General features: G+C 41.5%; 1 protein-coding gene and 1 pseudogene across 2 annotated transcripts in view; one reads left to right on the top strand and one right to left on the bottom strand.

The window, feature by feature from the left end:
• The window catches only part of LOC311304049 (interferon-induced very large GTPase 1-like), a 227,048-nt pseudogene extending 215,309 nt beyond the window's left edge, over nt 1-11,739 (top strand). Inside the window, exons 8-12 of the transcript XR_014630273.1 lie at nt 4,473-4,660; nt 8,438-8,505; nt 8,743-9,218; nt 9,472-9,669; nt 10,076-11,739. The product of XR_014630273.1 is annotated as an interferon-induced very large GTPase 1-like (transcript). The remainder of the gene's footprint in view (nt 1-4,472; nt 4,661-8,437; nt 8,506-8,742; nt 9,219-9,471; nt 9,670-10,075) is intronic.
• LOC311287191 (galactose-specific lectin nattectin-like) lies at nt 5,759-7,845 on the bottom strand. Its single transcript, XM_084403871.1, has 4 exons — nt 7,686-7,845; nt 7,111-7,245; nt 6,461-6,569; nt 5,759-6,331 (listed from the first exon to the last, which is right to left on the bottom strand). Exons 1-4 carry the CDS (start codon nt 7,701-7,703, stop codon nt 6,273-6,275), a joined length of 321 nt encoding a protein of 106 aa, XP_084259997.1. The 5' UTR covers nt 7,704-7,845; the 3' UTR covers nt 5,759-6,272.
• Nucleotides 11,740-13,321: the final 1,582 nt, after the last annotated feature.

Genomic DNA, 13,321 nt, shown 5'->3' with positions numbered 1-13,321 from the left:
GTGCACAGAGAATCGCAATCTTCTTGCAGGCTATCATTTTTAATAACAATTTACGTCTCATGCACGCGTGATCTTGCGTCATTTCCTCATCACTTCTCGCGTGTGTTTGGTTGTGAAATGTAGTTTGCGGACCAGACAGAAGTTGTTGGCAATTCTTTCTTTTGTAAAGTCATGCAGTGTGAAACCTCCTGTCGCATATCCATCATGCAGTGTGAACACACACACCAGCAACTGAATGCTACCCCAGATAGTCACAGTGACCCGAATACTTTAAAAATCGTGCAGTGTGAACTCGGCATAAGATGAAATCAACTGAAGATAAAATAAAACTTTAAATCTGTGAAGATCTCAGCAGAGGAGGATTAAACAACTCCACAAACAGCATTACCAGCTTCACTTATTACTAACCAGATTTTTTTTTTATTTCTGTCAGACGTCTACAGAAGATCTTATTGAGAATCAACATAGGTTTAGATGTTGATGATTTATTGTAAAATGTTTGGTCACCATTATTGTGATCAGTGTTTCTGTAACATTCACCAGCTGGAGTGCCCTTGAGAGCCACCAGAGGGCACTCCACTGCAGACTATTATCACTCCCTCACAAACTACATTTCCCAGAACTCACTGCCCGGACTCATCATCACTGATTGCATTCACCTGTGTCTCATCACCCTGTTAGTCTCAGCCTATTTATACCATGTCCAATCATTCACTCACTGCAAAATGTTGTATGTTGTTGCACTGCATTTCCGAGCATTTTCCCTTGTTTCATGTCTTTTTTTTTTTTCTTTTTTTTTGCCTGTTTCGTGGATTACTCTTTTGCCTCCTGGTCTCCTGAACTGTCTGGTCCGCCCTGTAGCCCTGAACCGTCTGCTCCGCCCTGGCCGCCTGAAGGGTCGTCTCCTCCCTGGCCGCCTGAAGGGTCGTCTCCCCCCTGGCCTCCTGAAGGGTCGTCTCCTCTCTGGCCGCCTGAAGGGTCGTCTCCTCCCTGGCCACCTGAAGGGTCGTCTCCTCCCTGGCCTCCTGAAGGGTCGTCTCCTCTCTGGCCTCCTGAAGAGTCGTCTCCTCTCTGGCCTCCTGAAGAGTCCGGGGTGTGTAATCGGGAGAATCGGGAGAATTCCTGATTCCTGAATACTTTTGGGCCGGTTGAGGATTTATTTATTTGTTCCACATTTGTCACGTTAGTTACATTAGGCTACACACGTTCCGCATTCTGACACCGCAGTGCGCAGCCTCTGCATGGGTTGTACCATGTGAGGGTTGTACCTCCCCTCCTATAGAGTTGGTTGGGTCCATAGCTCGTCTTTTTCAAAAACGTTTTCTCAGGTAGGCTACCGCGGCACTGTCGGCGCCTACCGATAGCTGTGCCGGCCCTTCCGTAATGGTACGCATCAGGGAGGATGGATGGGAGAAAGAGACCAGGAGGTATGGAAGCTTTCCGCCACATAATAAAAAGTTTACATCTCGTAATTCTGACATTATTTCTCAGAATTGCGAGATATAATGTCAGAATTGTGTGAAATAAAGTCGCAATTGCGTGTTATAAAGTCAGAATTGCGAGATATAAAGTCAGAATTGCGTGAAATAAAGTCGCAATTGCATGTTATAAAGTCAGAATTGCAAGATATAAAGTCAGAATTGCGTGAAATAAAGTCACAATTGCTTCTTATAAAGTCTAAGTGAATTATTATTTAACCTTTACATTATTTGTTGAACCATGGTATTAATACAAACTACACAATAGTAAGAGCTGAACTGTTGCTTCATTTATCCAATTTGGAAAAAGTGCTAATTTGGAATTCCACCATGGAAAAAGTGGGCCGGTCTTGGGCCTGAAACTCCCGGGCTGAAAAGTGGCCCCACTGGCCCCACAGTTACAAGTTATGAAAATAATGAAAAGTGGCCCCACTCCGGCCCTGGCTCAATCCGAGGGGCAGGATAAACGGCTGTCTTTCAAATTCGCTCTGCATGCAATAGGACAGCACTACAACCAACCAGAGCATTTTCCCAACAGCGGAGCTAGTTGATAGATTAAACTTTATCTGGCTGGCAAAACTACGAACACATCTTCCTGTTTTAAGAATGACTTAAGTGCCGTTCTTTGTTCTTTTCTCAAAGAAAAGCTTAACTCCAAGCCTTCCAGAGTCACGGACAAAGCCGATTTGAAAAACCGCTGTTCGCCAGCAGCAGCTCTTCTTTGTTTTCAAGTGGCAGGGAATTCACGCGGAACCGGCACAACTCTGTCGTCATTATGTTAAACCCGCCCACCGACTCTATACACGATGTGATTGGCCTAACTAGAGTTTGGTTTTTCCAGCTTTAAAGTCAACGGAGAGTTGCTAGACTACCCTGGCTGCAAAATAAATTTTGATGTCGCTAGGGTGCGTCTAGATTTCTAGGCTATGTATCTCCTACACTGAGCCTGAAATCCCCACTTCAGCAGCTTTACATACCACAAACTTTTTTTCTACAGTTTTATTCATATCTGTATTTTGAAGGCTTTTACAGAGGGGTTTGTTCATATATAATTTGCCTGATTTTATACAACATTTAATTAAAAAAAAAAGTTTTTAAAAATTCTGGTTATTGATAGTATTTTCTGATTTAGGGAGTGATAAAAAGAGATATCCAAAATCTGCTTTGTAAAAACCTTTGATTCTATTATATATAAAAAAAAAATAACCTGACTTCATCCAATGTTCAGATTGTTATAGAAATGTATACAAGTTAGTGCATAATTTATTATATAACACCTCATATTTAAACATTTCAGGAAACATGTCATACAAAAAAATGTTTGCAATTCCTAATGTAATCAATCAACTGGGGTAGTATGGTGATATCTAGAAGTATTTTTTTTTTACCCTATTCACCTGGTGTGGCCTTAAAGCTGAAACTATGTCATTTCTGTGACACTATGAAGCTGTTGTATAAGTATTTTCACAAAAGTGACAGCATTGTGTAAACAGAATGTGAGAAAGAGAACATGCGCAGTTTCTGGAATCAACATTACCTTGAATATGTCAGAGTCACCTCGAATGAACGGAGGATTGTTGCTGCCGTCAGCAAATGTTGTACAAACTACAAAATGTTTAACTCCTTTTAGAGATTATGTGTAAATGCATGAATAAATCATTGACATTCATGTAATCTAAAGTGTAATCTATTCAACACATGTAAACGTTTTTCATATAATTTACAGCTCTTTTTTTTATAAATTATGTACAAAGTGCATTTTTTTTTAATTGAGGGGAGGGGGAAGGGGGAAGGGGAAAGGGAAGCGCAAGAAGGAGACTGTCCTCCTCCAAAATACGACCCCATAGGCATTACCCGTATTACATCCTATAGTTACGTTTTAAAATGAAGCGCCCTCTAGCAGTCTTGTAAATAACGACAGTCTGCATTTACACTGCAAGTCTATAATGCACAGATCCAATCTTTTGTCCAGATCCAATTTTTTGGCCCGACTGTTAACACTCACTTTAGACAGGACTGGGGTCCGTTCTCCGTACGTCGCTAACTCAGTTAGCTGGATTTCATTGTTGACTATTTGGCATGATCTTGGATTGTTTGGTTCTTCGACGCTCATTCTGGACTTGCTGTCATAGCAACAGGTCCATGAACTCAAGGGGAAAGGGAAGCGCAAGAAGGAGACTGTTAGCTGGACTGTTAGCAGAGGCTGCCATACTCCTAGTAGAGTGAGCTCTGACCACCAAGGGTGACGGTATTACCGTCCCAATAGGTTCCAAATCTCTGGGTGAGAGTGAAGGATTGTGCCCCAAGCCTGAGACAGAAGGTCTCTCCTGATCGGAAGCTCCAAGGGAGAGCTGTCGAGGAGATAAATAAGGTCCACAAACCAAATTCGGCTCGGCCAGCGTGGTGCTACTAGCAGTAGGCTTATTCCGTTCTGGCGGATACTCTCCAGAACTCCTGGGAGCAGAGCAACATGGGGAAATGCGTACAGACGTAGCCTCGGCCACATCTGCACCTTAGCCTCCAGCCCCAGGGGACAGTGCGTCGTGTGCTGAGACGCAAACAGATCCACTTCTGTTTGGCCGTAAATTTCCCATAAATACTCCACCACCTCGGGGTGGAGTCTCCAATCCACTGGCCTAAGCCCCTGCCTCGACAGGATGTCTGCTCCTATATTCTGGCACCCTAGGATATACACTGCCCTCAGAGAGAGTATCTTCCCTAGGGACCACAGGAGGATCTGGTGCGCCAGTTTGCATAGTGGACGCGACCGCAGACCCCCCTGATGATTTATGTAAGAGACCACCGATGTGTTGTCTGTACGGACAAGCACATGATGGCCTCTCAGGTCTGGCAGGAAGCTGCCATGAGGCTAACAGTCTCTCGAACTGTTTCACAGTGCGTGACTGGCCTAGCGTTAAACCCCATTTCAGTGGGCAGCTGCTCTGGAATATTGATTAGCTTTGTGTCTGTAGGTGCTGGACCTGTTATCTCCAGGTTCCCAGGACCTGCCCATCCATGAAGACAAGGACAGAAACATCCTCATTCCCGGTCTAACGCACACACCACTCTCATCCTTTGCTGAGTTTGACACTCATTTTATCCCTGCAAGTTTAAACCGCACCACAGCCTCTATTAAACTCAACCAGTGCTCCAGCCGCAGTCACGCTATCCTCCTCATAAAGGTTTGAATGTGCACATTTCACTTCATTCTAGTTCTCCATAACTGTCACTGGGGTGGCAGTGGCTCAATGGTTCATGTAAGTTGTCTACAAACCGGAAGGTTGGTGGTTCCATCCCCGGTTCCACGTGTCCATGAGCAAGACATGAGCAAGACATGAGCTGCTCCTTGCATGGCTGACACCGCCGTTGGTGAATGAATGGGTGAATGAATGTCAAGTCAAGTCAAGTTTATTTATATAGCGCTTTTCACAATACAGACTGTATCAAAGCAGCTTCACAGTATTAAATTAAAATAATACATCAATGCTTGTTTCTAGTGGAAAACGTCCACGTTTGGTAATGCTGATCAATAGTATTGTTGATTGATTAATTAAATTAAATATCCCAAATATCCCCAACTGAGCAAGCCAAAGGCAACAGTCTCTCGAATGGGTGAATGTGAGGCAATATGTAAAGCGCTTTGGTGGCCATGAGTCTGTTGAAAGCGCTATATAAATGCAGTCCATTAGCACTTAAGCAGGTCCTGGTCTCTGTGTGGTAGACCATGATTTGGTAGCTGGTGCTGAAAATAAATCTCTCCCTCAAACAATACCACTGACCTTTACTGTGTTTGCTGGTTGTAATTGGGAAAGGGAACACTTATGTTAGTATAATAAAGCTAGAGCCTTATGATTTCTGCAATGTGGAAAACACAGAACTCCCGTGAATAAAAATTAAATTTTCTGTATAATGGAGAATTTGGCTAAATTTTGGATAAATCACCTGATCAAATTGCGATATGGACTAGTGTCTGTGAATATTTGACTATTTAAATATGAATTCTACATGTTCTGTGCGAATGATTGAATGCCACAGTTACATTACAGGCTCACCAAAATAAAAGCAATTGACAAATACTGTATATTACTATTGTACAGTAGAACATACTTTTCAAAGAACAGTAATATAAAACAATATTGGAATATAACACATTTTCTGTACCAAAAAATTAAAGCCAATTTGCAGCCAATCACGTCATGCCTCTTGTCATTTTCAAATACTGCATTTACTGAGCTTTCACGAGTTAGTCTGTGGATTTGCCATGATCGCCGTCCTTCATGCCTTACAGAAAGTTGATGCATATGAAAAAATGTCATATAGACTACTTGGTTTTGGAGAAAGTGGAGTAAATACTTGACATTTATTAAAGGTACAGGATAATAACCTGGTAGTGAGACACAAAAATAAGAGTGGCTTTAATATATTTGGTGAGTGTGACTAACTTTTTCACATTATAATTGTACTTGTTTAATTATTTATTTATTTTTTGGGATTTAGTCAAGCAATCCCCTTGTTGTTGTTTTTTTTTTTTTACTTTTGGTGCCATTTTAGGATGCCAAATTGCTTATTCTAACTTGTGTTGGTGAGAAAAGAGAGACTGTGGAGTGATACCCAAATTATAAAATGGTGTTTAACAGGTGTCACTGACTCATTAACTTATCATTAACAAAACACAATCAAACAAACACAATTAACCTTCTTTAAAACACTTTTATTACCTCCATTGAACATTTCTAAAGGAAAGTAAATGAGTTAAAGGTGCTTGTTTCTTCTATTGATTTTTCACATGCTGGTTCAGTTCACACACACAAACGGCTTATTTGTTAAACATGGGTCATCATTCCAGTTGCCATCTGTTGCAAGATAAAACAAAATATTTGTTTTAATCATTTGTGTATTATAAAAAAAAAAAAATAATAATAAAAAAAAAGTTTATTTAGTCTATTTAGATTAGTTTATGAGCATTAACAGCAGTTACTTACAGTCAAAGTTCATCTCAAGGCAGTGCTGTCCATGAAGGTTATCGGGCTGATAAGGCGACCATATTTGAAAGTTCATTTCGGTTCCATCACTCCAGAGCCAAACTCCCTCCTGTGAACAGAAGAGAAAAAAGACATTGTGTTTATGTCCACAGCTCACATGGCTTCTTAATTTAATCTTTATTCATCTAAAAGATTATTTCGCATTAGCAATAACCCCGTCTCCACTTTAAAAATGTCAGAAATCTAAACAGAAATGAACAGAAATTATTTCACAGAAAGGGTATCAGTAAAGAATATGTGAAGAATTAAGAATATTTAAGGCAGGGCTAAATTGCTCAATTATCAATATCAGCCATCTATTTCACATCTGTAAAGCTGATTTGACATCAGAAGGTGTCGATAAGGTTATAATAGTAAAAAACATTTAGAGGATTCTTTGGCCAAAAATATGTTCCACAATGGTGTGTTTTTATCTTTTTTTTGTAATTAGCTTTTTTTTTTTGGTCCTCAGAATAGTTTGTTAAGGGCATTGGCAACCATGAGATGGGCACCTATCTTTATGCATTTAAAAAATAATAATAATAATGTAACTGTAAATGCCCAGTAGCACAAAAAGCATGATAAAAAAAAAGAAAAAAAGAATTGCATACATGAACAGCATCATTTCCTCCAATCCAGGCACGAGTTGTGGCCTGAGTTTCGGATCTAATCAGGTTCTGTATAAAAGTGTACTCATCATGGCTGTGCACAGAAGCAAGGTTCCCATCAAACTGCAAACATAATTTCTGTAGAGAAATGAGTAAAGACCAATATTTAAAAAAAAAAGGAAAAAAAGAAGGAAAAAAAGTGTTATTTTGAATTAATTTTCCAAAATCTGTGACATGCCTTCAAATTTATTATTGTACAAAAGAAGTATAAAATCTGCCTTTTGAGACAGGACTACTTTTGTAGAAAAGGTTCTGCTTATACTGTATATATAGATTAGATATAATTAATCTAGTTTTTAAGTGATCCTAACACACTACTCTCATGATAACATGAAATGTGTTGTGTCTGTATTTTCCTAGTTAACTTTTTTTTTTTTTTTTTAATTGAGGAACAAGTTGAAATTATTTTCCTGCAATAATTAACAGGTGTCACAGATGTTTACAGAGCTTAAGTTGTATTTAACCAAAAATATACTTATATGATTTTTACGTCATATTACAAGCTGGATGTATCATACCTCTGCATTAATCCACATTTGAGCGTTATTGAAAAACTTGAAGCATCTGCATCCAAAGGCAGTCCATCCTGCCCAACAGACTGTTAAAGGGAAGTCTTGTGTGTTATTATTATTTTTATTTTTTTTACCAATTCATGTAATTAAATTGATAACTTTCATTTAAAGGTATTAAAGGTACAGTATGTAACTGAGATATACATATGACAGTTTATCTGTTCAATAAAACACCTTACTAACCACTATCTAACTTCAGCCACTAACTAAACACTAACTTACTTCTTTCACTAACTAACTTCTAAGTAAGCACTGCCACTAACTAACCACTAATGTAAGACTTGATTTTCCAGCTAAGACAAAAGCTGAGATAAAACTCATCCTACAATAAAGCCATAAAACGCACCCTTGACAGAAGATCGCAAAGAAAGAGCACAGGACATTGTCTTGTCTAAACTTTTCTCCTTTCTTATCTCAGCACCTCCCTCTCCCTCCACCCTTCCTCTTTCCCTGAGTCAAGTCACCAAAAATTCACAAAAAATGTCTATATATATATCACAAATGATGTATCTTGTGAATCTATTGTTTTTCCTTTTCATGTTTGGTATCATTTTAAGTGTGATTGGTAAAATGGTCTTAATTTCATTGCAGTCATTGGTATAATGAGAAAGACTGAGAACTTAGGAGAATTCTGTTCTCCTCTTTGGGTGATGTCTCTTCAAGATATCTGATAACTCTCTCCTCTCCCCCGGAACCAGGTGAGTCCCCTCATCCACACCCCGATCTACGGTCTCCACGAGAGGCTGTACTTCGGCTGGTGGCCAGGGTGACCTGAGGGTGACGGTGTGGAATAAACTGCCAATTTGTCCACGGTCCACACCCCCCTCTCCAGCGTTGGTACCCGCGAGTGTTCAGACTGAGACCGCTGGTCCCTCTACGGAGGCCCCGCGGATCTCTTTCGGCGCTCCAGAGGAGGATGCAATGTCGATCGCTGCATCACAAGGTGGGCCGGAGTCATCGGGAAGTGAAGATTCGGCTGTGCTGCCACCTCCGGGTGTTCCAGCATTGCCCGAGTCAGATCCCTGCCACCCGACCCTGTGTGCTCGCGGCTGGACGATTGGATTTTGGGTGCGGCCGCTGACCCCCGTCGGCATCCAACCCAAATACCTTTCTTCCCGGACGTGCATGAGGAGGTCACGCGGTCCTGGAAGACACCATTGTCTTCCTGCGATCACTCTTTGACCTACTCTGCCTTTCCTCCCCTCGATAAGGCCACTGCCTGTGGGTACACTGGGGTTCCCCCGGTGGAACGTTTCGTCGCGATGCAGCTGTGTCCGGCAAGCGCTTCCTCTCGTGGTGACCCTAAGCACCCATCCAAAGCCTGTAGATTTTCGTCTACCCTGGTGGCGAAATCTTACAGAGCACCGGGACAGGCAGCCGCCTCTTTGCATGCCATGGCCATCCTGCAGGTCTACCAGGCCCAGGTGATCAGGGACATGCACGAGGGCAGGACTGACCCAGGGCTCTTTGATGAGCTGCGTGCCGCCACCGACCTTGCTCTCTGAGTGACGAAGGTGACCGCACAGTCCCTGGGCCAGGTGATGTCCACAGCTGTGGTCCAGGAGAGACATTTCTGGCTGAACCTGGCCGATATGCGGGAGGCTGAGCGGACTCCTCTGCTCGACACCCCCATATCCCAGGCCGGCCTCTTCGGCGGTGCGGTCGAGGACATTGCCCAACAGTTCTCGACCGCTCAGAAGCAGACTGAGGCTATTAAGCATATTCTGCCCAGACGGCCCGCTGCTGCCTCCTCCCAGCCGTCGGCACAGAATCCTCAGCCTGCTCGCCGCCGAGGGCGCCCTCCTGCAGCTCCCGCTCCTCCCGCACGGCCCCAGCAGCAGCCTCCACCCGGGTCGCGTCGTGGAGGAAGTCGCAGGAAGGTGCCACAGCTCTCTTCGGCCCCGCGCCCCGCTAAATGCCAGGCTAAGCGGTGCCCCTGAGACGGGCTGCTCAGGGTTGGCAACTAGTTTTTTTCAGGAGATGGTAGCAGGGCCACTCCTTCCCCCGGTGGAGGGCCGGGGGAAAATCTTTTGTTCTCCACTCCCCGCTGCTTGTCCAACGACAAGCAGTACCCTAATGTGGTTAAAGACAGAACTGGTTCCCCCAACCCTGAGCACACAGAGTTCTCGGACCATAGTGCGCACCGCCCACGGGTCCCACCACTATCGTCCCCCTCTGTCACAGAGTTCTCGGATGACAGCATGTGCCACCCACGGGCCACGCTCCTCTCATCCTCTTCTGTCGCCAGACCCCTGCCAGAGCACGGCCCCGTGGGACGCTGGTCCTCCCCTGGCCTCCTCTGGCAGGACGCGGCTAATGACCGTACCCCTGCACAGGGCCGCTATGCCACCCTCGGCTGGGCCGGTCATTCCGCCTCACTGCACCACCGAATGACCCCGCTGGCGCAGTTTCTGGGAGCCTGGCTAGAGCTTGTCCCACAGATGTTGCTCAGCAATCAGAAACAATGATTCAGTCATTTAACATTTCAAAGATGGGCTACAACATCAGTTACATTCAACAGCTCACAGGTTACATCAAGGCAAGAGTGACAGAACATCAGGACGGATCAGTGAAATATGTGTTCAAGAATGAATTCTTCCTGGATTTGGTTATTTCCATCTGTAAGAGAGCAAAGGAGACAATCACTGACCAACACAGAAAGTTTAGAGAAGCCAATGATCCTGTAATATATGTTGAGAAGAAGAGAGAAGAGTACTATAGTATTGTCCAGAAATACTGTCATGGAGCAACATCAGCTGCCATTTTTGGTGAGATCATCTGTCAGAAACTGAAAGAGCCCATTGATCAGAGCGTCTACAAGAAGACTTCCAGAGATCTGACTCTTGAAATGAGAGAAAACTGTCCATCACTGAATGAAAACAGATCAAATCTGGAGAAACACATCCTGAAGACACTGGCAGAAGAGGAGGATTTTAACAAATACATGAACTACATTCATAATCCCAGAGATCACTTCAAGAGATTCATCAGAGATGAAGTCAGTCGGCACATCACTGATAAGTTCAGTGTCAGTGTTTTACCCAAGATGGAGGAGAAGATTAAACTCCTGCAGCAGAAGATCATGAAAGCTACACATGAATCTACTGAACATGTTGAAGAGAACAGAGGAGATGTTAGTTTGTGGTTGAAGAGTTTCACACAGAAGCTCTCAGATGAGCTGATCTTCTCTGAAAAAGACCTCAGTGGAGTCAAACATGATGATGTTGATGACTTCAGCCTCCTAGAAGATGTGATAAGAGAAGAACTTCCTGCTATAATAGCTGACATCAGCAGTAGATTCAACACAGAGTCATTTCCAGTAAAGCTGGACAGTAAACTCAGGCCAGATGAGCTTCTGGTTGATCACTTCTGTCAGTGCTGTTGGGTTCAGTGTCTGTTCTGTAAAGCCGTCTGCACCAACACCATAGAAGACCATGATGGAGATCACAGTGCTCCTTACCACAGAGTGTGGGGAATTAATGGATATTTTTACAGCTCAACATAGAATCTCTGTCCTAATATTTGCACAAATTTACAGTAGTAGCAAGTCATCAGGATTTTAATACACCACATGGACGGTTTAAATATAGAGACTACAGAAGAGCAGGAGGAGTTTATGCAGACTGGAGCATCAGCCCTGATCTCTCTGAACTGAACTACTGGAAGTGGTTTGTGTGCAGATTCCAGAAAGATCTGGAAAAACACTACAGTAAAACATTTGAGAGTCATGGTGAGATACCAGATGAATGGAGAAAATACTCAAAACAGGACGCTATTGACAGTTTAGGTAAATACATGTAATGAAGCAGATAAAGAAAGAGACTCTTGTGTCTTCTCTCAGATTCAGATCACAGATAGAAATGAGTTTCTGTGACATTCATCAGTGAGAATCTGAGCTCATCTACACCTCAGAAGATCTGAGCTTCATCAAATACACCAGACGAGAGTTAAAGACAAGATCCAGTTCCTCATACATGATCTGAACTACAAAACAACATATTTCTGAACATATGCCTAACTGATAAAGCTCAAAATGCTTGATGAATATCATAGTTTATTACTAATCAAAACAGCTTAATCTCTATCATGAACTGAAAAAGATCTCTGATACGAATATTAATGATAAATTGTTGATTTATGATTGAAGTGCCTATATATGTGTTTGTTGAAGGCAGATTTTCATTTGCTGACAGTATTTCAGTCTTTACTCAAATGTATTACTTTGACATTACTAAAATACAGTATATCTGATAAAATAATGTTTATTACACAATACTGCCCTGGTGAAAAAAAAGTATACTTTATTATATTTGAAATATATTCCCTTTTTCAATAGTACATTGCAAATATATTTTAAAAAAAATATACTATCTTTAAATATATTAAAAGTATATTAGCATCATGCTTTTTATCTATTTTTATAATACAACTTTTAACACACTTTAAAATAATAGTACTTTAGTATATTTTCTAAAAATATATTTAAAAGCAAGCATACTTTTAACATATTTCTAACAAGTGCACTATAAGTACATTGGTAATAAATATATGCTTAATTACACTTTTAAGAAATATGCTAAAAACAAGCATAGTTTTAATATATTTCTAACTAGTGCACTATAAGTACATTGGTAATAAATATATGCTTAATTACATTTTTAAGAAATATGCTAAAATCAACATACTTTCAATATATTTCTAACAAGTGCACTATAAGTACATTGATAATAAATGTATGCTTAAATACACTTTAAAAAAATGCTAAAAACAAGCATACTTTTAATATATTTCTAACAAGTGCACTATAAGTACATTGGTAATAAATATATGATTAATTACACTTTTAAGAAATATGCTAAAAACAAGCACACTTTTAACATATTTCTAAAAAGTACACTACAAGTCCTTTTAAGTTTTTGTGTATTTAAAGAAAACATACTTATGTTGATCTACTTAAAATAGATTTGAGTATACAGTGTACAAATGGCTACTTTTGTAATTGTGATTTAAGCATTTTTAATTTAAGTTTATACAATGTTAAAGATAGGCACAATGTACAATAAACACAAATCCATTACAAATTTTACATCAACAATCACACCATTGGAACACACAAGAAAATGTGTTTTCTACTGTACAGAAAGTGGCAGCTACTGGATTGTGATGTCACAAGTGGCCGTTTAAAGGGATAGTTCAGGATTTTAGACATGAATCTCTATAGCTTCCCCATAAGCAGTGTGGTGCATTGACCATGACTTACCCCCGACAGCGTCCTGTGAGCCGAGCTCCGGTCCAGTTTTGGTCAAGATGAAATTAGTCCGGCAAGATTGCTGGGGTCACGGCAATAAAGCTTTTTTCTTCTCAAATCAATATGTGTTCAAAAGAGTGATATATTTGCGTCACTAAAACGTTGTCTATGGAGAGGTATGACCTCGTAATGGCTTGGCACTATTTTCTCCCCTGTCATATCACTGCGCGCTGCCGCTACCTACAGCCAGCTGCGAGCTGCGCAGGCGCACACCACTTTTTCAGTTGTTCGGCAGTGTTTACAGCAGTGTTTACGTGCTCAGAACAGCTACACG

The sequence above is a fragment of the Rutilus rutilus genome, assembly GCF_951802725.1.
Source record: "Rutilus rutilus genome assembly, chromosome: 1".
Taxonomy (NCBI): Eukaryota; Metazoa; Chordata; class Actinopteri; order Cypriniformes; family Leuciscidae; genus Rutilus; species Rutilus rutilus.
Note: the sequence above shows the minus strand (reverse complement) of the source record. Positions and strands in the feature narration are given on the sequence as shown.